Below are 23,490 nucleotides of genomic sequence, written 5' to 3'. Positions count from 1 at the left end.
GTATATGCTAATTAAAATGGTCCAGCTCTCCTGTGACTATCAGAAATGTGCCAACTTGCAAAATATATAGCCAAGTGGTGTAGAAGCGTACAGGCCTGGTAAAAAGTGGAAGATGATGTAGACAGTTTGGCAGACGTCTACAAACAGTACTTTGTCTCTTAGGACAAGGAAAACTGAGAATACCTTCATGAGAAAAAGTAGAGAAACTATTTCATCAGTTCTAAATAAGCAATATGATCACATATATAGGTGGTGTGAACTACGTCTTCAGTAATATAGTTAGCTGTAATAAAACCCAAATATTAGAGCTTTTGATTCCAAGAAAGATTTTAAAACCACAGTTGAAAATATTTTATGTGCAAGAGGTAAAACAATAACTTAAAACTGAATATACCTGAATCTATTGATTTTGAACTAGCAGAACTAAGGCATACACACCCATGCAGAAAAAAATAAAAATTCTCTAACACCCACAAATCACTAGCATGAGCATCATCAACTTGCCTTTTCGCCCATTAACAGGTGGGTTTTCATGTTTTTCCTCATAATCTTTATAACATTAAAAATAGATAACAATGATTAAAAATTGGAACAGCTACTATGATGAACAACATAACTATAGCACACACAAATATTTTGCAAACTACATTAGCACAAGTCCATGCACTATGCTTGCTACACAAAACACAGAGAGTGAGCAGTGCACAGAACACACACCACTGGACAATACACACTTAGAGACAGAACTGCAAAAAAAAGAAAGAAAAATATAAGCTGTACTACAGTGAAAAATAGGAAGGAAAAGATTTTAAAGGACAATTTCGATGCTTAAGACTACAACTAAAAAAAATAAGCCCTGCTTTCCAGATCTCAAGTCTTGAAATTATGCTAGAGTTCAGATTTCTGAACAAGTACAGAGACCTATCACAGTTACTATTTCTGACTTTGTTCTAAGAAGAAAATAATGAGACATATTTTCTTCTTTTAAATAGTAATGGGAGTATGGTCAGGGACATGGGATTCTAAATAAACTGTGATATAGGCACTTAGACTTTTAAGCAGATACAGCACTTTAGGCATACTTACGTTTAGATAACATTTTTTCCTACCAGCTAGTACTAGGGGTGCTTCTTGGTCACCTTGTGATTTTTTTGGGCCTCCCTTTCTAGAGAATTTAATTATTTTCATATAACTGTAGCAATGCCCTCAGTGCATTATTATTCTCTAGCCTTAATTCCATGGGTCTTGATGTGCCTACTGAGAGGGTACCACACCTAAGGGACATCCACCCAGATCTAAGGCTGTAACTTGATCATAGCAAAATGGTACTTTCATAAAGAGGGTTTAAAAAAAATGTAAGTTGTTTTTGCAAGTTTAACTACTTAAGCATTCCCAAACTGGTAACTAAATGACAATAAATTGAATTAATTCATCTTGGTTTTATATAAAATTATATAATTCTTGTCTGGAATTTGACTTTTAATATATTTACAGGTTAGCTTGTCAATCTTCCCTATGTGCTCAGAGGAAAATGTTTCTAGAGGAGATAGGCACTTGTGGTCAGACAGACCTGCCTCACCCTCCAATTCCTGAACTCCAGTATGCTTTTCTTCATCTCCTGATGCATTTGTATAAGCAAGGTATGACAAGGGGAAAAAGCAAGACAGAAACAGGCATGCTTTGTTACAAGCTGTTCAAATAAAAGACAAATATCAAACAAAACATTCACAATAACATACAAACCCTCAGCCTGTGGTATAAACAATTTTTTTGAGTGAATCAAAGATTAAGTAAATCCTTGCATTATTTTTCAGTAGTATGTGGTTTATTCCAGTGAGATCTTTCTGCAAGTAATGATGGTCATATGCAGCCCTTAATATCCCTTGTTGCCAATTTCTTTTTAAATTACTGGAGCAATGGAAAGCAGACCATAAGCAGAGAAAACAGACATATGTAGGTAGACAGTTCTTCTAAAAGTACTTGTTTTTTCTTTAGTTTTTCTAGAAATCAAATTCCAAGCCTCTTTTCTTGAGGAATATGTTTTAAATCATGCATAAATAATAAGCTAGAGGGTACTATCAGTATCTTAATAACTGCAGAAGAAACAATGCAAATGGTTTTTTCATTTTGAAAAAAAAAATTAAAATCCTGAGTTTGCCAGATAATATGCCTTTTCCCTGGATTTCAGAGTAGTTAGAATTCAGAAAGAAAGACACATTTCCATCAGTAACTACAGCCACTTAAAGCATATCTAAATATTAGAGGACTTTGAAATAGTTGGAAACAATGGTGAGAATATAATGGTTAATGATAAGCAACACAGATATGCTTCTTTTACAACAATATAAAGTACCATAACATATCACAGAAATATTCACACAAAAAGAAGGTGGATGCAAAGATGTGTACCTTCATCTTCCACACTGGTGTCTGACCAAATCATCACGTTCCTAGACAAGTTCCTACCCTGTATTATTTATTTGTTAGCAATCATCTTTTACAAAGTGAACTCCCTGTATGTCCTAAATTTTTAAAGACCTGTGAATTCACAGCTAATGAGAGTATGATAGAATTATAACCAGTGTGAATACAGGTTCTCAGCAATTACATTTTTATAGTCTTTCTCTGGCTCCCGTCAAACTATGACAGGCACTGGAAAATACATAGTAAAATTCCTTCTCATTTTGCAGAATATTGTCTCATTTAACAGAGAAATTAAGTTCTGAATGAGGCATAGCCCCTTAAAATAAACAGCACATCTTTCTATCTTTTGATCTTACTATCAATAGTACCTGTGTGTTCCTAACCATCAGAGTGTCTCAGCACTCCATACTGCATGATTTGGAACAATACAATTGACAGTATAGACATGTTCTTTTTAAAGCTTTGATGTTGTATCTGAGAGCTATAAAAACTGGATTTATGGCTCACAGCTATCCCTGATTAAACCTAATCAACTACCCCTACTAATTCCATTCATAGATAATTTTATTCAGGAATAAGATCACCCATACCTGAAATTAAGAGAGGACAGTTAATCAGCAGTAATGTCAGCTTTAACAGCCTCTGAAATAACTTTCCCAAGACACAAGATTATTATGAGATCATGTAATGAAAGTCTGTACCATAGAACATAAATAGAAGGTCAAATCCTCACTGAGCTATAGTAGTTGCTAAATTTCTGAGCACCTAATTCTTTATATTTAAAGGTTTTCTTATGCTTGTTTGATCTGACATAATGTGCTAGTTTTTTTAGTGTTGGGTGAATGGGTAAGGCTTTTTGTAGGGATGAAGAAAGAAAGGGCTATGTTTATTTTTAAGCAGAAAAGGAAAAATACTCCTCTGATTAGAAATTAACAGCAAACTGAAAGGGCTAGTATTGAATGGTTTCAAGAGCACTTTATGATGGTCCATTTTAATCAGCAGCAAGCATTCACTAAGTTTATCCTTCTAACAAGGTGAATAAAAATAAAGAAATATATCATGAAATGAAAAAATTATTGTTGACTCTTAGGAAATATATTCCAATATTCACTTATTGTCTGTAGCGCTTATAATACAGAACATTTAAGAGTACATAACCATTGCAGTGCTAGATACAAATTCAATTTAATGCTATAGTTCTTCTATAAATCTTCACTGCAAACAAGATATTTCTTTCTTTCACTCGTATAATTTTGAAATAAACAAGCAAAATTTATTAGTGAAAATCGGGTAAAATGTTACATGGTCCCAGGCTTATTTTCAGAACTATTTTCCATCCATTGAACATGAAAATCCACTAAACTAACAAAGTCTAAAACAGAAGCTGAGATGCTGAGATGTTTATAGTATATTCTGGGTGGATAAGGCAATGCTGTGCATTTCAGAGATACCCAGTCTTTCTTCTGAACAGTTAAAATCTGATACTGGAAGCAACACAGATGAGAACCTAGGGAATCAGCCAAAATGTCATGACCATAAAAAACTGCAAATGCAACACAGCTAATGATATTTGTATGTTCTACTGAGCATGTGCAACTCTAAGAAAAAGAATATAGGTCAATATGCCACACTTGGGAATCATCCTTCATAGCTATTCACAGCTAGATTTCTTACAAACAAAATTCTCTGTCTTTTCCAGAATTTAGAAATTATTCTGGGGATACCTAAATGTCCTGGAGCAAAAACCTGAAACCACATAACACAGTTCACTGATCTAAATCTATACCAAATCAATATTTTTTTTTTCATTCTGGTTCTAATCTGGAAAACAGTTACCCAGAGGCTTCTTTTTCCCTGTAAACAACTTCCCTTCCAGTTGGAATCATAAAGCCATAAGCCTGCATATTCCACTGCTGCACTATAACAAAAAATCTCCCCAACTGCAAATTACTCCCTTCTTTGAACTTGAGTCCCTGCATTCTAGTACATTCTAAGAAATACTATGCGCTTTCAATTCTGTAATAAATATAGATTATTCAAATGTATACAGGCTAAATGAGACTATTTTAGGATTTAAAAACACAGATTTTGGTTTCCACTTTTACAAAACTGAGGTATTTCCCATTCCTTTTGTCTATAATGTATCTTTTATCCTTCAATATGATTTTAACTTAAACTGGTCAACAACAAAATCCTTTATTTTAAAATGCAGAAACTTTAACCTTCACATCATGTTTCTATGCAACATAAAATCCCCTCTCCAATTTCAGTCAAGTACAGGCTTCTCTAAGAACAAAAAGGACTACTCTGGGACAATGACCTTCTCAAGGTCTTATAGCCTTACCAAAACCAGGCAACTGTTTCAATTATCATCAGGGCATAAAAGAACATATAAAAACCTACTCAAATGTCTATAAAGTTTTCAGCTCTACTTACGGCTTTTTTCTTAATACTAACACACCTTCAACTACAGTCAGCATTTTTTATTCCACTGAATTTGAATTTTTATCAATACTTCATTTGCTTAAAATAATTTGTTGCAATATTAAATTCTCCACAGTAAAAAAATGCTATTAATCATAATTATGTTCTGTCACTAGCAGAAGTTAGGTAATCTTTTGGGTTTTTTGTACAGCATCATTCCTTTTGTAGAAAACTATTATCCCCCTTAAAGAAAAGGATTAGAAAATCCACAGGACTATATTGTTATGAGAATATGATTTTTTCTGACATAAAAATAGAGTACAATGTGAAAGCTGTATCTATGGATCATACTTTTAACCACAGTGTTTACCACCTTTGTACATGTAAATTTCAATACAAAAAGTGTCTAGGTACTGTATCTTTAGTCACAGATGATGCTTTGGTTGTCTACTAAAACTCCAATATATGCAGATTTGGCAATTTTTTGTAACACAGATTTCCAAAGGACTACTTTAGACAGAGGTATAGGAAAATATTACAGTTTCCCAGTAAAAACAAATTTCTCGAAGTCCCAGAACAAATTTCTAGAAGTCTCAGAAGTACTTACCAGAGCAGACAATTCTCTTAAAAAAAAAAAAGTTATTTTATTGTACTTACTATATCTCTTGCTATATAACCTATAGTGTAAGTAAGACCACTACCCTCCCTAGCCACACACAACAAAAATATGCAATATTTCACAACTGATGCCCTAAAGAGCTCACAGTCTAAATAGATATACTAAGCAAAGAGCAGGGAAGAGTGGTAAAACATGAAAGTGTTTACAGCAATGACAGCAAACATCATGTGATTAGTTATGATTATTTCCTGGTATATCTAGACTGTATTTCATATAAGCATTTCACAACACAACACAACGAAGAAATGAATACACTAGGGTGATGATCTGTGAAAACAAGAGTTTTCTTTTTGTGAAGCTTTGTTTCCAAAAAGGAAATAAACACTGTAAACATTGTCAATGCTAAATTAAGAAGTCTGATGAGACAGATATAGTAATACTACATACAGACCCTCAGTGATATGATCAAGGACTGCAATTGATATCTTGTGCCATGCTATTAAGGAAATTAGGTTGCTTTAATGGTACAAAATACAAGATTTATTTTTAAGCAAAAGTATTATAACTTTCTGAAAGAATAACTTTATTCAATAAATGTTTGGTCCTACATTATTTGAAAATTTCCTAGTAATTCAGAAACTGTTTAACATCAAAACATATCTGATATAAAACCACTGTCCTATTAAACATGTGGATAACATTAAACATGTTAAATAGCCTCAAATGATTAAATTTAAATATGTGCTGATCCTGTATGTATCCTATACATACATAGGTTAATTGAAATAATATTATTTACTCCTTTGTAAATCCTTGATATTCAAAAATGGGTGTATGTCTGGGTACTTTTCTAATTATGATCATATTTAGATAACATTACTTATATTATCTTTTTTTCATGTTGAACCCTGCACAATTTTTTAGCCACAGGTCTGAATATAAAAAAGAATAAATAATCAGATAATAATTCTTGCTATGTCTGTGCAATCAAGTAACATCAATTGCAGTTGGGTTTATTTTTCCCTATATAGCCTCTCAAAAAGACTTTCAGGTGAAAAACAAACCCTCCTTTATGTACAGACCTTCATAAGATTCTATCTCCTTGTCTCCATTGTCTAGGGAAAGTAACAAAAACAAAACAAACAAACAAATAAAAAAAAAAGGAACCAAAGCACAGGGGTTAAAACCAACAGAAGTTTTATAGAAAATACAATATACATGTTAAGAAGGATTGAAAACAGGGAGTGTATATGGCCATTTAGACTGATTTTGCACAGCACATCTATGAATAAGTGGAAGGGTGAAAATGTATTTGCTTTCAGAAATATGTTTATATACCTTTATTTCTAAACATTTTGGAAAATGTCTCCATTGACCAGTGCTTTTGTAGGACACTATAGATAAGCACAATAACAGTCCCAGTAAAATCATGAATCATTAAATATCTTGCTGAACTTTCCTATTTTAAAGTTTATTACCTCTCTTGCTCTTCCTGTTTCAAGTTGCAGAAGTTTTATATTAGCAATGGGTAACACAGTCCAAGTGATCAGCTATGCTGCTAACTCCCAAAAGAGCCTGAGTTGTTACTAAACAACATACAAAAGATACTTTCCTGTGCCTGTTGAAGTCAAGGAAAAAAAACTTGTTGAATTCAAAAGGAACAGGATCATTCTAACAGTCAGTCCATCTTGATTCATGTGTATTGCAACACTGATGATTGTTGAACTGCTAATGGTTCGTTTAAGTCAAGAATAATTTCAATATTAATACATAATAGATAAAAATACAGTACCAAATACAGTACTACCATCAAATCCTAATACTGTTCACAAGCACTCAAGAGGTTTTAACTGTAATACTAAAATAAAAACGGTAAATATAATTGATCTCAACGAGCAATTTTGCAACATCATTAAGGAGAAAACCACAAACTTACTTCTCTCCAACGTCCCCTTTGGTGGGAGCTGCGGTAGCTGCCTGCCCCTTCGCCCTACTACTGGAGTACTTGATGGACTTGTCTGAACAGACCCAGTTCGAGGATGTGACCTATGAGACACACATCAAAACAAACCACAGCCATTAGGTGACAAATTCATCCATAATACCACAAAGAGCTGCTAACATAACTAAGTAGGCTTTGGATAATTTGGGATCCTTGCAATCCCGCAGTGAAACTATTATCTTTTCAGAAAAAGACCTAATTAAAAAGATAAATATCTCTGTAAAAAAAGAAGAAAAGGAAGCCAAACTAAGGCTGAGCATCCATAAGATGTTTGCACAGTCAAGCCAAGAAAATGTATTGTGTCTATATTCATGTGCATATGGATATCATATCCCCATACACTTAAAACTATCCACAAGTTAAATTCAACAAACTTTACTCAGCTTAGTTTCAGTTAAATTACCATTGAGTGGCAAAATGACTACAGGGATTTGTGTATACATAGCAATAAACTGAGAAAAGACACTGGTATTTGACTCTAGCTCTCACTGGGGATTTGATGTTACTAGCTAACTTTAAGGAAAGAAAAGAATGTATTCTGTGGTTCTAAAATAAGGAGAGGCTCTACTGAACATCAACTTGAGCAAAATATATTAATCTTTTAATTGTATTATGTTTATTTAAGCTAAGAGCAATGTATTGAAATCTTCAGAATGTCAATCAGTAAAGTATAGCACTCAAACAGGAACAAAACAGACTATGGCACAGTAAAATGTAGTCAGAGAAAATGGTGGTTAAAATGGTAATTAGTAGACAGGGTTAGCACAGTCCATTTAAAGAAACTTTTTTTTAATTAAAAAAACCAAGTTTCGTTTGATGTAGTTATGATGGATGTTCCATAAGCGATGTCTGATGAACACAAAAAAATTCTCATTCTGTAAGAGAAGCATATGAAAGTTATGAGGTGCTTTATGTGGGAAACCATCCAGGATTCTTGATAGATGAGAAATCACAAACAAATGTAGTTAAATACTGCTAGCAAACAACTTGCAATGGCAGCCACACCATTATATCCAGAGTAGAATATAAATAGTGTATTGGCACTGAAAGGGTTAGTATCTATTGCTACTAGTGATCAACTAAGGATGAGGCGATACCAATTAGCTACTAGGAAAGAAAAATGGTGAACTGGTGGGGCAGAAGGGGATTAGTCTGATTGATTTGTCTGTTTCACCTCGGTAAGGCAGGTGAAGGAGGGGCAGATCTTCCAGTCATTAATGAAGGCATCGACCTGATGAGGTTTGAGTCAGGACGTTCTGTGGACCGGGAGCGGGAGCTGATCCGCTCTAGCATAGGACGTTGCTCTGTTGATCTGGATCTTTGATATGGCTGTCTATCAGCTGCTTCACAATTCCTGTAACGTTAGTCAAAAAGCAGCTCAGTCGACCTTTGACTTTTCTGTTAATTATCAAATACTCTGCATGATACTGGTTTGGAGCAAATCACTTTGATATGTACATTTTTTTGTGAGCGTAAGTTTTCTGAGTTCGCTTCTTGATAACATACAGTTTTTTTATAGATGTGATTGTATGATTTGGCTTGCTCCATACTCTTGATAAATGGGCTGAAATGTTTCCAATGTCTTAGTAATGACTACCCATGCAATAGTCTGTTTCCTGACAATTTCTGGGTAAAAGTGTTCTTATTTAGAAATACATACATCAAACTTGGAGTAACTGACATAATAAGTCTCACTAAGCTAAGGACTCATTTAACTGTTCATTTTAGTTGAGCATTTTTACTCACATGACTAAATTTTTACAGACTGGATTATCTTTAGAGGTTGTACTCTGGTTTGTAGGAAAATCCACATTCCATATGTTACGGCTACCATGAAGCACTTTTAAATACTATTAGACTCAGGATGTCTATAAAATACAGGCTAGGCTATAGTGGTGGATTCATCTGCGATGCTCCAGCTGTAGTCAGATGAAATTTTACAACATCCTTAATACTTGCAGAGGTTTCACCAACTAGACAAAGGTTGGTTCGTAATAAAAACAAAACAAAATTAAAAAAACCCAATTTTTCTAACCCACAGCCTAAAGAACTGTGTCAACACAGCAAGGGAAAAAGTTACCATTAGAGATGCAACAGGGAGAAACTGCATTAAGTAAAAGATTTTCTTGATCAAGTAATCTAGCCTTCTACTATCTCAGGCAATTAATCATGCCTTTACTTGCAGAAATCAGTTAGGCCCCACCTTTTTCACAGTGTAATTGGTCTGTCTGCAAGGAGTAATATTTGCTAGCAATATCCTAAAACACATAAAATCGAGGTAATTTTAAAGTAAAATCCATACTCTGATGGAGGTTCTTATTAAATTCACACTCCTTACAGCTCTCCTTGAATAAGTGAGCAGCTATAAAATAGAAATGTGTAACATGTACCCTTCAGGACTTTTCCTTGAGCTAAGTCATGCATTTTATGATGAAATCAATTAAAACAAAGAGTGACTGGATGGTGATTAAGTGTAACAGAAGCCAAATTTTAATTAGCAGCAAAAAAGGCACTCGCCACAGCCTCATTATGAAGAGTCTTATATTATTAATGGCATTTGATTTCCAAAAACCGTGCTGAGGCAGAGCATATTCATGTCAAAGGTAGCTAACTTTGCTGAATAGGTTGATAAAAGATTCATTAAAATGAATGTCTCTCAGGCCTTCCATGAGGTAGTAATTGGACTCCTAGAGCATATGAAAGAGCTGCCACAGACAGGTTCAGAATAATACCATTCACCATGAACCTACATATATAAGCTCCTAACAAGCAAACACACCACAGTGAAACACAACGGTAATTATAAGCTGAGGCACTAAAGACTGGAGGAAAGGGTACATTAAGCCTGGCACAAAACCACAACAAAATTACCTCACTTCTTCTTCTATCAGTTCTGTTTCTGAATGGGAAGCTTCATCAGCAAAAACATCCACTGTCTCGCTTCTTTTACATTGTGGATAGACAAAGAAACACAACCTTAGCTTTGATGTGAATGTTGCTTAGTTTAGGTAACAGTTTAAGAAAGGTTTCAGTGCTAAGGAAGGTGAGAAAGGTGTCAGCCATCTGCATGGTGGTTAAAAAAATGACCACAGATATAAATTCTTAGACTATAGGAATAAATTCCAAGAAAAAATATTCCTAAATTCAACAGAATTGTAGAAGATAATATAACCAAGTTATTTACAACCCACCCCTGCCTTGCTTACCCATATATTTAAGAAAATCACTGAGCTCACAAAGAGTTTCTTCTTTGGGTTTGTCATCTCATAGAGCTAGCACAACCTTCTCCTGCCAGTAAGCAGGGGACTGCTGGAGACCACAGCAGCCTTTACTGGGCAATATGGTGAGAGGTATCATTCCATTCTCTATTTCTCTCTTCTTCCATATCCCCACAGGACACACAGAGAAACAGGTGAGTAGTAGCCACATGACACATAAACACTTACTGAGAAGATAAGGCTCTTTCACTTGTTACTCTCAATGCCTCATTCTCCTTAGTTATAGTACTAAAAGTATTTTTAGGATGTTAGGGATTTGATCCTCTGCCTGGTTTAGAAGGCAGGAAAGCATTTTTACTATCGTGATGAATATTAATGGCTTAGGTGGCAGGTTTTGTATTCTGCAGAGTACCATGGAGCCACGATAGAAACCAGTAGTAGTTAAATGCCTCAAAATTTTCATATTCAATAGTCAGTTTGCCATAATCTGCAGCTGCCATTTACTTCAAGTGGAAAACCACCCACTTCCCAGAAGTGGAGGAGAATATGGATTTTGGCATTGAACCTTTTGCTTTTAGATGAAGCTTTGGCACCACTTTTGTTTTGTAGAATGAAGGATTTGAAAACTGAGTTGTCACCACCAAGTTAGAGGCTACATACTGCAAATTTCTCAGTACCTACAGCAACAAATGGAGGGCTATAAAAGCAGACTGACTGCCTTCCACTTGAGAGCTTCACTGTGTAGTTTTAGATCATACAGATATAAAGAACAAATCAACAGTTTTACTGTCTTTTCTTTGTCCTCACATATTTTTGTCCTTTTAACAGTAAACGTGCTATATGACCCAGATCTTCAGAAATGAATTGTCCCTTTTATAAAAAAATATCAGTTCAATAACCTGCTTGGGCACTGTAGCTCCTCACCTGCCACCAACTATACATCAGTGTCACAATCCAGCCATAAAGGTGAAGGCTGAGATTTTAAAACACTCGAGTAACTAAGAAGAAAAGCTCAGAAATTTCCAGATAAAATTTGTGAGATCTTATGCCCCCAAACTATCTACATGAAAGTTTCCTCTTTTCTCATTATCATTCATATCATATGAATTGCTAATTTTTAAAGAGAGAAACCTAAGTTTGAGTACTCAATATTCATATAATATAATGAATGCTAGAACTGTTTATCGTTTCTAACAGATAGGGTTATAAAAAATTCAGTTTCATTATAACAAATACAGTTTGGGGAATGTTGAACACTGACTTCCTCCATTTATTGTTGGCTACCATAGCATCTTTCTATCTTTGCTAAGGAAAACACATGTGGGAGGTGGCATGCTCCCCAGTCAAGATCCGCAGTTGTGGGCACAACTCTCCCTGCACTGAGGAAGAGCTGTGCCTTGCTTCTTGACCAAGCACACCTATCACACTGAAACTGTTGGAGGTCTATATAAGTCACCATGCAGAAAACTCTGAGAGTATCCATGATCTATTTTTGTATTTCACACCCATTAAAAATTAGAAATTAAAATCCCATACTATTTCGGTACCACTGTAAATTCTAGTAACTACAGTATCTAACCAAAGATGCTACAACATGTTGCTTTAACTACTGATTTATCTGCATTGTTCTAATTCATATTCTGGAAAATTCAAAAGCTAATTCTTTTCCCAATGCAGAAAATAACCATTTCTAATTTTTAATTTTTCAGATTTGTTACTTTTCTTAACAAATAAGAATGTGAATTTTCAAAAAAAATAATACATTTATTGATACTAGACTTATGTATAAAGAAAGTCTCATACGAACACTTTTAAAAAGTAAGCGTTCATAACAGCTTACAACACAAATAAAAGTTATTTTTTCCCCAAAATAAGTGAAAGCTGTTTATTTGACAGCCCACGTTAAATTCTTTTACTGTGTTCAAGACTAAAAAAGCAAGGTATGAGATAATGCCAATCACAATTTTAGTACTAGGTAGTTCTTGTAACAAAAAACTGAAGAAATAAAAATAGAATTGCTGTAGGATTACAGCACACCACAATTCAGCTCATAGTGCATCTTTTTTTCATCTAGAAACACTGAGCACAGAACAAGAAAAATACAGCAATACACTTTCTAATTATCATAATGTCAAACTGCAGCTAACATACAATGATAATACCTGTCAGTGTCTGTGGATGGCTGCTGGATTTCTATCCTTGGACATGTTATTCTTCTACTAGCTATAGGAACTTCACTGTTTAGTCACAGACACAAGATCCTCTGTTAGCACAACATGGATAAGCATGTCTACAAACAACTGAGATTTCTAGTACCTAGCAAACTTAAATTTGAGTCATAAATATGGAAATGGAAAATGGAAAAATGGAAAGGAGCTGCACGCTGCCAGACATCTAGATAAACTGATGACTGGATAGCTCACCAAGTCACTTATCTATACCTATAAAGAAATGTAATACAAAATTATGTGCTGCTATAGTTTTATAAGCCAGGAATGTAATGCTTTTATGTACTCTTGCAAAAAAAAAAAAAAAAAAAAAAAAAAAAAAAAAAAAAAAGGCAGCAAGGTAAGGTGTTTTTCTCTGCAGCAATATTCTATCACACTTTATATATATATGTAGTGTATACACCTATACACATACATGCACACACTTGTATGATTGATTCACATGCACGTTATGCTGTCGTGGTGCACGATAACTACATGACAGTCACAGGCATGAATAAATTGTAACATGCCAGTATCTGGACTACTTTTCTACTTGCAAACTCAGCTAAGCAGACAACCACACACATTGTGCTCCACACTGCTACACACAGACTGCTACAGCTACAGAAACTCTGTTGATTACAGCTTGCTTAGGTATCTGCATGTGGCATAGCAGTCACTTTGGTGAATCTGTTATATACATAACTAATAAAGCTAATACATGGTGAGATGCTACAATTACAAAAATGCTTAAAGAAAGTTCATATAACTGTATCTATGCAGAATGTATCTATGCAGAATTACTTTCATCTACATCTTTACTGAATAACAAAGCTCTGCTTTAAGTAGGGATTTAGACCAGATCATTATTTCAGGGTTCTTTCCAATTCAAATTAGTTTATGATTCACTGGATGCAGTCAGTGCTTTATGCTTGATGTTACAACCAAATATCAATAAAAACAACAAGCAGTGTCAATCCTGGAAAAATTAACAATGAAATGATGTGCCGAAGTACTTCATATCATATTTATCTGTAAAATCAAACCCAAATATTTTTGTGTATTTTGGAGGAATAGAGAAGCAACCAAAGAGCAAATACTAAATATATGTAAGCAAAATTTTCTTCCTAGAAATTCTCAACATCAAACAAATGGAAGTGGTGAATGCCTTTGAGAAAGAGGCTGCTTGACTTCCAGCTAAGGGTACTTGTAACTGCATTCAAATGAAAGCAAAAACAGCATATGAGCTAATAATAGTGACAATTTCACTGAATTAGTTAATTTTAAGTAACTTTAGAAAACATTTCAAATATTTTACTCAAAGGTAATTTCTCAAAAAAAAAGAAGCTTGGAGGCCACAATTCCCTGAGAGAGAGGTGAACCAATGAATGCAAGTAACATATCTTTCACCTTGTATCTTAACAATTTATATAGCTTGCACTAACTTTATCATATTAACACTTGCTCATATCTTTATTCTGTGCCTGGAATATTAAATGTTTGAGGTATTCCTTCACTACTCATTTAAATGTTTGAAGATTTTTACTGTAATGCAAAATGTTAAATGTTCGCTTTTACATTGTTTCTGGTACTTGTAACATACATTTTCATTTATATAGCCTGTTGACTCTTAAAGTACCTTGTATTTTGCCAACAACTTCCAACTTCTGGTATTTTTAATATAGAACCTCAATGCATACATATTAAAGAATCACACTGCCTGAACATATATCTGTATCATATATCTCTGTCTTCATGAGATGACTCACTGAAGGTTATGATAAAACTGATTAGCATTCAAAAGCTAACTCAAAATTCTCAAATAAGATAATTTAATCCTCTCCCCCACCCCCTGCCTCAACTCAATTTTGTAACTGAAAATACTGCTGCAATTGTTTCCAAGATACTAATCTGAATTTTAATAAAAGTATTAGATATGTTCCAAGGTATAATAGTTTCAGCTTCATATTATAATTTTATTACACATTTTTTCCCATTTCAGAAAGCAAGATTTCACCCACTCAGCTTGAATATTGTATCATAATATATGAACAATGACAGGAATGTTCAAGGGTTTTAGTGAACATGTATTTCATGACTATGTGATATATAAGACAGTGCACAGAGAAGCTTGAGAAAGAAAAAATTAGAATCATTTCCTAGTAGAGTTTGGATATTCAAATGCAGCAACCTTCGTTTACACTAACACTTTCCAACCTTCTTCAATTGTTTTCTTTTTTTCAGTACACTTGCACAGTTTCCCAGGAAGAACTAATAAGCACGGCCTTTACAATATGCACAAATAAAGTGCATACTTCAAGTACTTTAAAACTGAAGAGCCAGCAAACGGTGGCACTCAGGTACAAAAAGCTACAGAAGAAATATGGTCTCTGTGGCTGCACTAATGCTGAGTCAAAAGATCCTTATACACTTCTTCTCTCTAAAGAAAGGAGAATCTTGCACTAAAATACTGAAAAGTTAATTCTTGTTTATTACGGTTGTTTGGTTTTTTTAGTTTCAAGTCCAAATTCATTTACATTTTCCTGTTTCTGAATTACTTAAACAGAATTCCTGTTTTTGTCAGTTTATACAGGACAAATATAAATCACAGTTTTATTTAAATAACCTTAATAATACTGGTGAACTGTGACTAATCCCTTTTATATAAATATCTTCTGTTTTCAATATATAGTACAGTTAGTATAATTTTCTATGATTTGTCATATTTGACTGAGTGTAGTCCAATATCTTTCCAGTGATCTAGTTTAGCTACATATATATTTCACCAGAGAGACATATTGAGTTTTATCACTACAAAAGGATAAGCAGAAGCACAAATTTCAAAGTATGGTTAGTAATGAATTTAGTAACAAGGAATATTTATGCACAATTTGCATGTTATTAAAATCTGTATGCACAAAATTATAGTGTTTGAGACACCAATGATGTGTTATTTTGTACAATTTCACAACAAATATTTTTGAGAGAGAGTTTTGTAACTCAGTCTTTATCGAGGAAAGGTAACTCTATTAACTCTGTGTTTTATTAAAGAACTTAAGGATCTATCAGCAATTTGGACCCAGAATTTGTGTTTGTGTTTCAGTCAGCCAAAGTGTGCCACTGGCATAATCCAGCTCCTATTACAGGGTACTGAAGGGAAGAAAGAACCAAAGTTCTGTGCACATTCACAAAGGAATGAAGTAAAAATAAAGAACAAAAATGATGCAAGAGCAAGAAGAAAATGAGAAGCAGTAGAGACAAAGAACTAATAACAAGGAAAATCTGTTTGCTCCCTTAATCAGGAGCTAGCTACAGCTAGGTATAACAAAAGCTGTAAGTTACAGTACATAGCACTTTGCATGGGTTATGCATTAATCATACAGGAATCCAGGTTAGAACTGGATTTCTAAAACTGAAAACTATTAGGTTTCAAAGACACATTCCCCAGGACTGTGAATTATCAGGTATTATAAGTCAAAAAGTCCTTTTTTCATTAAAGTAGCACTGAGCAGTGGGAACACGTGTTCAAAATAGATAAATATATTTATTTATCTATCAAAATAGATAAATATAATGTTCTATTTGTAACTGAACAAACCAGCTTAATCTTGAAATTACCACATAACTGTGCCTCAGTACTGAGTCAAGAAAGACATCAAGAAAAATATACTCATAGGAAAACTTTGGTACAATTGTAAACCAACTCTTACTATAAAGATTATAAATATATTTTAGCTATATCTGTAATACTACACTCTTTACTTACCCATAATTTTCAGCTGAACCATTGACTACATGATCTGCCCATGAACTTGCACCATTGTACCACCTTTACAATGCAGTTAAAATAAAGAAATGTTATAAAGGAACAAATGTATTATAAATAACACTCTAATTCATATGACATAACTTCTCAATAAAACGTGGAGCTTTCCAAATGTTTCCAGATCAATTTGTACACTTCCTATTTTCTCTCAGGTATGAAGGCTGCCAGATCTTTTTAATTAAAAACCAAACAAATTATGTTTCATTTTTTCCTTGTATAATTCATAATATATTTCACCTTTATTCTTTTGGGTAATTTAGCCATTAATTTTGGTTCTATACATACCAACTAGACCCTTAACTTTTCTTAATGTCTTTATGCTTTTAAAGTAATTGTATAGATCTAACGTTAACAAAATAATGTGCTATGTAGCAATCATTTAAAATACTGCTATAAACTTCAAATATCTAATTTTTTAAGCTTTTTTTTTCCTATCTGATAGGATGGGGGTTTTTTACAGCTAGTTGAGAGGTTGAAGAAAACTACCTTTATTCAGATCAGACAATGAAAATTAATAATTTATTATTATTATTATTATTATTAAGAATACATAAAAATCATTCAACACTTTTTAAAGAAGCTTCAACTTGATCTGTGGAGCTCCATTTTTCTGGATTTTACTTGATTAAAGCCATCGAACTTTAATCATTCCAGTGTTCAGTGTTTTCAACATGACAGTGAGTGAGAAGCAAGGCAGGGCTTTTTAGAGAAGATTGAGGGACCACCATATTATCAACTTGGGTATAAATCTTCCTTTGTACTGGAAAAGCAAGCCAAAGCCTGCAGGATGAAGTTTTAATGGCTTGGATGCACTCATAAAGAGGTTTTCATTAAGCTGTTCCTGGGAATCACAGCAGTACAATTTGGTTCACTCTATTATTTTCTACCTTTTCAGATTCTGAGGTTTTGCAATATGCTTACAAACCAAATAGCCCTACACTTCGTGGTCATTATGCTGAGAGAAGATGGTGTGGAGCAGTTGTCAATGTCATTCAGCTTCTCTTTTTTCTTCTGTATCAAATTGGATGGCATGCAGAATGGCATTTATCTGCATAGTTTGCAGACAGGTCAATCTCTGCATTAAAGTGATTTTAGTTTATTCTAATTTAGTTTTATTTGAGATTTAAATTTAGTTCAATCTGAATTATAATACAGCTGTAGAATAAATACATCTTTACACTCTCCCTGATCATCTGTATCCTTAAAACTGAAGCCTGTCTCTCCAATTGGACGATATTTTAAGAAAAATTCTTCTGTGGAAGTACTTAGCCACAGACACCATAAATACATAAGCATGATTTTAAAATTGCAGCACATAGCAATTTTTGTTAAATACAGCTGTATCAAATAAAACCAAAATTTCTTTCTATGATTAGAAGATAATCCCTGCTTTACCTGCTCTCATACTATAGGAAAAAATCAGATACTGGTTATCAAATGAATAGGGAAATATAAAAGATATAATTATAAAAAAGGAAAAGTAATATCAACTTGCTTCTCTCTTCAGATTTCCTTTTTGTTTGGACTTCACTCAGTTCTTTAAACATTAAATGCTTTTATCAAATAACAATTTCCAGAGACGCTCCAAATGTTTTCAGATTACTCATCAGACTTTAGTTATATTATATTAACTGTAATACACTACATGTATATCACTGTTTAGGAAGAACAAGAGTATTTTTGGTTTTAGTAAAGTATACACCGAAAACTAATTTGAAGACATTCAGTCAGTCCTTTTTAAGCCAATACAGGCAGGAATGTGACAATAGCTGAGGACCTTCTTGAGTGACTCATTTTATTCAAAGAATGAAACTGAGGATTCTAAATCACCCTGTAGTCACACATGGTGACTGAAAAGGTTAGCCACTAGAAATATGCTGGTGGAGAAAAACCCCTCAGTTCTTGAGTTTTCCCTAGTGCCTCAGTACTATTCTGTTTTCTACCCACATCTAATGACTAATTTTTCTAGTTAAAAACTACACTAAAAATAGATACATAAATCAAAAGTCAAGTTAATGGAATGCTAAAAGAAAATTGCATAATTAAAACTATGGAATTAGTTGTTCTGGATTTAAAGAAATACTGCATGAAGTGAACAGTAAAATTAAATATTATTAATCTAGGATAATTAAAAATTTTATACTAAAATTCAGAGAAGTATCATTGAATTTTATTTTTATTATATAAACTAAAATACCTTTCAGGAGTATAGGCTGTGTCATCATAATATGAATTAGGCACTCTTCTCTCCTGCCTAGTCCTCCTGAATATGGAATAAACAGCACAGATATTTTAGACATTTAAAAGGATGCTTCTTTCACGATGTTTTCCCTCACTGTAATCTAAAGATAGTGATGAGCATAGAGCACATTTCTCTAAAAATTTCTGCTTTCAAAATTTATTCAGAAATAAGTAGCAACATGTTAGAACACTTGAAAAATGGACACATATTTCATAGGACTGAAAAGTTACATCAATAAGAAAACAGTCTGAGCAACTGAGACATTTCACCAAAAATATGACATGGATGTTAGAAAATTTCTGACCGGTAAAAAAAAAGTGATAAACCAAAATGAAAGCAAAATTTTCTTTCCCTAAGTGAAGAAACAGAAATACTGCCTGAAACAAACCTCATATCTGGCACAAAAGGTGCACAAACAAGTTTTATTGACGTCCAAACAATAGCCTCAAATGCTAAGTGAAAGAAAAAAAAACAGCATAAACTGTGGTGTCCTCAGTGACTAACCTGACCTCTGAGACCGGTAAGCTGAGAAAGAATTTCATATAGCAAAGTTTTCAGCAAATTTTTATTTGGGAGGAATTGCTACTATTTTAATTTTAAATCCAATTGGGATAAAAATCTTGAGAACATCACCGTGTCGTTGAGATCATGTGCATGTCACCCAATTTAAAACAGGTGACTGTCAAGTTATGAACTCGCCTGTATTGTGAACTGGGGGATGGAAAGAGAAGTGTAAGGTCAACACATCTAGACATGATGTCTTATCTGTGTTCAATCTGAGTAGCTACAGCAGTGTGGAATGCTACCACCTAATGTCACAATGCTGGTCATCACCTTAGAAAGTCAAGGTAAATTGGAGTGGGGTACTGAGCAGCAGGGTGTTCTTGAGAAAGCCCTGGGCCCAAAGGGCACTGAAGTCACTGAGGCTCCATGTCTGTCTACCCATTGTCTTAGGCACTTGCTGGAGTAAGTAACTTGGCAATGCTGTCTCTGTTTTTCTTGACTTCATCAAAAGGGGAGAACCACACATGAATACAAAATGATGAGTGCTGTAGCCCAAGAATGAATTCAGAAATGTAAGGTTTTTGGATAACGTAAAGGTGTCCTAGAACTGGTGAACAAAAGACTTTCAAATCTGATAGATGGCAATGTCAACAGAGAAAGGGTGAAAGAGAGCCAAGTAATTGCTCTGCGTGTGCATGGCAGGGGGAAGAAAACATTGCTAGAAGAGACTTCAAGATAAATGAAAGGAGCCATGAATAACGAAGAAGGCAACTAATTTTGACAGATACACCTGTGTGACATATTTGCCTGCAGGTCACCCACACTGGTGGATACACTGTGACATCAGATACAAAACTGTTCCAGCTGAGACTTTCCAGAATGCAAGACTGCAGAACAACATTTCCTGTTTGTTGGATAGTGAATACTGAACAGTTTTTTCACATACTTACTAAAGTCAAATAAAAAGACAGGAATCATAGAATCACAGAATTATTTGGGTTAGAAGGGACCTCTAAAGTTCATCCAGTTCAACCCCCATGCAGTAAGCAGGGAAATCCTCAACTAGATCAGGTTGCTCAGAGCCTCATCAAGTCTCACCTTTAGTATCTCCAGGGATGAGACCTCAAATTTCTCCCCTGGGAACCTGTCCCATCTTTTCACCACCCTCAAGAGAGGGAAGAGAGGTGGTTGCTTGATATCAAAATGACATTGATTAAGCAGATGGAACTAACAAGAGAGAACTAACACCTTCACCTAGAAAAATAATGTAACTTAAAGTAAGCATTAAGTTTGGAAAAAGTGTAAAAATAAATGAGGAAAAATAGTTTAAAAAGTAATGCCCAATAATAAAATATGGAAGAGAAAATGGCTTAGTGTTTTTCAATGGATAGAGATGAACTGGGTAAAGGTTATGCTTTAGATGGTACTTGACTACTTAGAGGTATTCTGCTGTCAGAATACAGAAAGACAAAGGATTAAAAACTAGGAAAAATGATCGTGACTATTAGTAACTCAGAGAAGCTCATATCTAGTAAGATGACTCAAGTAACCTGCAGCCTGCATTCAAGAGGATCAGAGATTTTTGTCAGATTTTCCTTTCGGATGTCTGTAGGAATTATCTTTAAAGTTTTCTCTTCAATAAAGCCCTGGAAAAGTTTTTCTTGATCTCACTGCTTAAATCCTGGCTTTTATATCTATTTGCAGTACTATCACTTTTGTCCTTTATTTTCATTGATTTTACTTTATTTTATATTACCTTATTTTTGAGAAACCAATTTCTGTAGAAAAAAAAAATAGGATTTTCAAGCCAAGATTCCTCAATTAAACCAATTTTCTGATAGCTGAAACTTTCAGCAATATCTGAGTAGTCATAGATACAACCAGTAATCTAACAGGTTTGGATAAACTAATGCAACTGTGGTTATATAACTAATGCAAAAACAGCATATAAAAATTAACTATTGAACTTGCATACATATAAGCACCTTTAATTTTATATTTTTAGGGGAAAAAAACCCAGAAATCCTTCTCCTTATTTAAGTTTCTACATGATGACTCAACAATTTACACATTTTCTCTGTATTAGCTTTCATGTAACACAGCATCATTTGAAGGCAACTCTTTCATTGAGTTCAAATGTCTACTAAACTATAGCTTCAGGAAATTTTTTAAAAGCAGTATTTCTTTGGAGGGAATGCTTCTATGGTACTGCAGAATTTTCTGGTTGCGTTTTGATTCTGCATCCAAAAGTAGTTTTATTTTTGCCAAAAATATGATGAAATGTGATCTGAATCCAGAAGAAACCTTAACAACCTTCTTAAAGGAATTCATATTCAGAAGTTAGCCATGAAGTTAATATATCAAGTGTTATTTAACGGTTGCTATGGAAAATTTAGATAACCCCTCTTGTAAAGCAATAGCCAAATCAACCATTATATCTGCTAGTTGAGATCTGAAGTAACCACTTCCTTTTTATTGGCTCACAGTTTATAAGATTTATATATGCTTTCTCTTAATACACAGCCACTTAGACTTTTTACTGTTTTGCAGTATTACTGAAAACATCACAATTCATCACCAGCATGTCTTATTACACCTCTTAAAAGCCACTGTATTGAAACAATAATTATTTCATAGAAATTATTAGGGTTTCAACCTCTCTCTGCCATATATTTCATATATAAATAGAAACTCAAGTTCTTCTATTTACATTCTAATGTTCTGTAATCATACACAGGTATTGTGAATGTATACAAGTACTCATAACCTAAAGAAAAAAACTATACAAATATATACAATATAAGCTTATACCTTTATCCTTTCACTCTGGTTTTCAATTATGGAAAGTATGAGATTTCAGAAAGACTCTTATTCTGTGCACTTTGAAGTATATAGGCTTTACATCATTATTTCAGAGAGAATAAATACTATAAGCAATTTGGAAAATTCCAGCAAAAAAAAAGTTATACAAAGACACATCTGATATCCCTGTAATTTAATTTATGCAACTGACTATTCAGCTTCTCTTAAGATTTGCCTGTAGTCCTGAACAGTCACTTTTAGATGTATACATATTCACAAAGTAGTACAAACTGCTATTTACCACTTAAAATATAGATCACATTCTTAGTTTGAAAACCAAACACAGAACTACTGTTAAAGTATAAGTGGCAGGGCTAATGATAAGCTTCACATCAATTATACCTCTCAAAATCACAGTAAGCACCCTCAGAATAGGTACGGCACATCTTACGGGAGCGAAGCAATCTGATTGCATCTTCACAAAAAAGAGGATACATTGAGTGATCCTGGCTGCCAAAACACAAAGGGTGAACACAATGAAAAGCAACACAAAGATGAAATGGGGACAAAACGACATGAAATGCAAGCTATGTCAACAACAAAACAATAAACTGCAACGAAACTCAGCTGTAAATTTTCTGTATTTTACAAAACTGCCTTTAAAAATTAAGGTATATTTGCCTGTAAGTGAGACTACATGAAAGATACAACACTTTGATTTTATCTTTTATAACCTTTAACAGTCATATCTCTTTGGTGTTCTTTCCATGAAAATCACAGTATTAGCAAGTATTTGTGTCCGTAGATTTAAACGATTTTCCTTAGTGGCTTTTTCAAAAACATGAGAATGATGTAAAGGTACTATTATCTTCATGGACTACCAATTGTAGACTATGAGCAGTGAAAAATTGTTTAAAAAGCGTAACATTCATAAAACTAGAAACTACCTCGTGTTTGTCTATGCACTCCATTGATAAAGCTAATGCTGATACTAACTCAGCAACTAAGTTTTCTACCACTATACACAGACTGCAAAAAAAACCAACCAAACATAACTGGGCACATAAGTACATAGAAGTATACGTGCCTTATCTATACAGAACCACACAGAGGAAAACATATACCTGACATCTCTGTAATGGTGTTCTGTGGACCGGGTGTAGCGGGAACGAGGTAAAGTAACATAATGACTGAGTAGATGGCAGGAAGAAAAATACAA

General features: G+C 33.9%; 1 protein-coding gene across 40 annotated transcripts in view; it reads right to left on the bottom strand.

Moving 5' to 3' along the window:
• The window catches only part of RIMS2 (regulating synaptic membrane exocytosis 2), a 421,007-nt gene that overhangs the window by 122,787 nt on the left and 274,730 nt on the right, over positions 1-23,490 (bottom strand). For 20 of the 40 annotated variants that reach the window (XM_071738118.1, XM_071738119.1, XM_071738124.1 and 17 more), the window contains 11 exons: positions 23,396-23,461; positions 22,674-22,781; positions 18,921-18,986; positions 16,664-16,726; positions 12,850-12,924; positions 10,341-10,412; positions 8,644-8,823; positions 7,404-7,513; positions 6,550-6,582; positions 1,571-1,618; positions 505-549 (listed from right to left, as the gene is read on the bottom strand). In XM_071738118.1, coding sequence (XP_071594219.1) covers positions 505-549; positions 1,571-1,618; positions 6,550-6,582; positions 7,404-7,513; positions 8,644-8,823; positions 10,341-10,412; positions 12,850-12,924; positions 16,664-16,726; positions 18,921-18,986; positions 22,674-22,781; positions 23,396-23,461 — 866 coding nt within the window. The remainder of the gene's footprint in view (positions 1-504; positions 550-1,570; positions 1,619-6,549; positions 6,583-7,403; positions 7,514-8,643; positions 8,824-10,340; positions 10,413-12,849; positions 12,925-16,663; positions 16,727-18,920; positions 18,987-22,673; positions 22,782-23,395; positions 23,462-23,490) is intronic. The other 20 variants (XM_071738137.1, XM_071738143.1, XM_071738141.1 and 17 more) reach the window with 6 other exon arrangements.

This window comes from Heliangelus exortis, chromosome 2 (genome assembly GCF_036169615.1).
Source record: "Heliangelus exortis chromosome 2, bHelExo1.hap1, whole genome shotgun sequence".
NCBI classification, from domain to species: domain Eukaryota; kingdom Metazoa; phylum Chordata; class Aves; order Apodiformes; family Trochilidae; genus Heliangelus; species Heliangelus exortis.
Note: the sequence above shows the minus strand (reverse complement) of the source record. Positions and strands in the feature narration are given on the sequence as shown.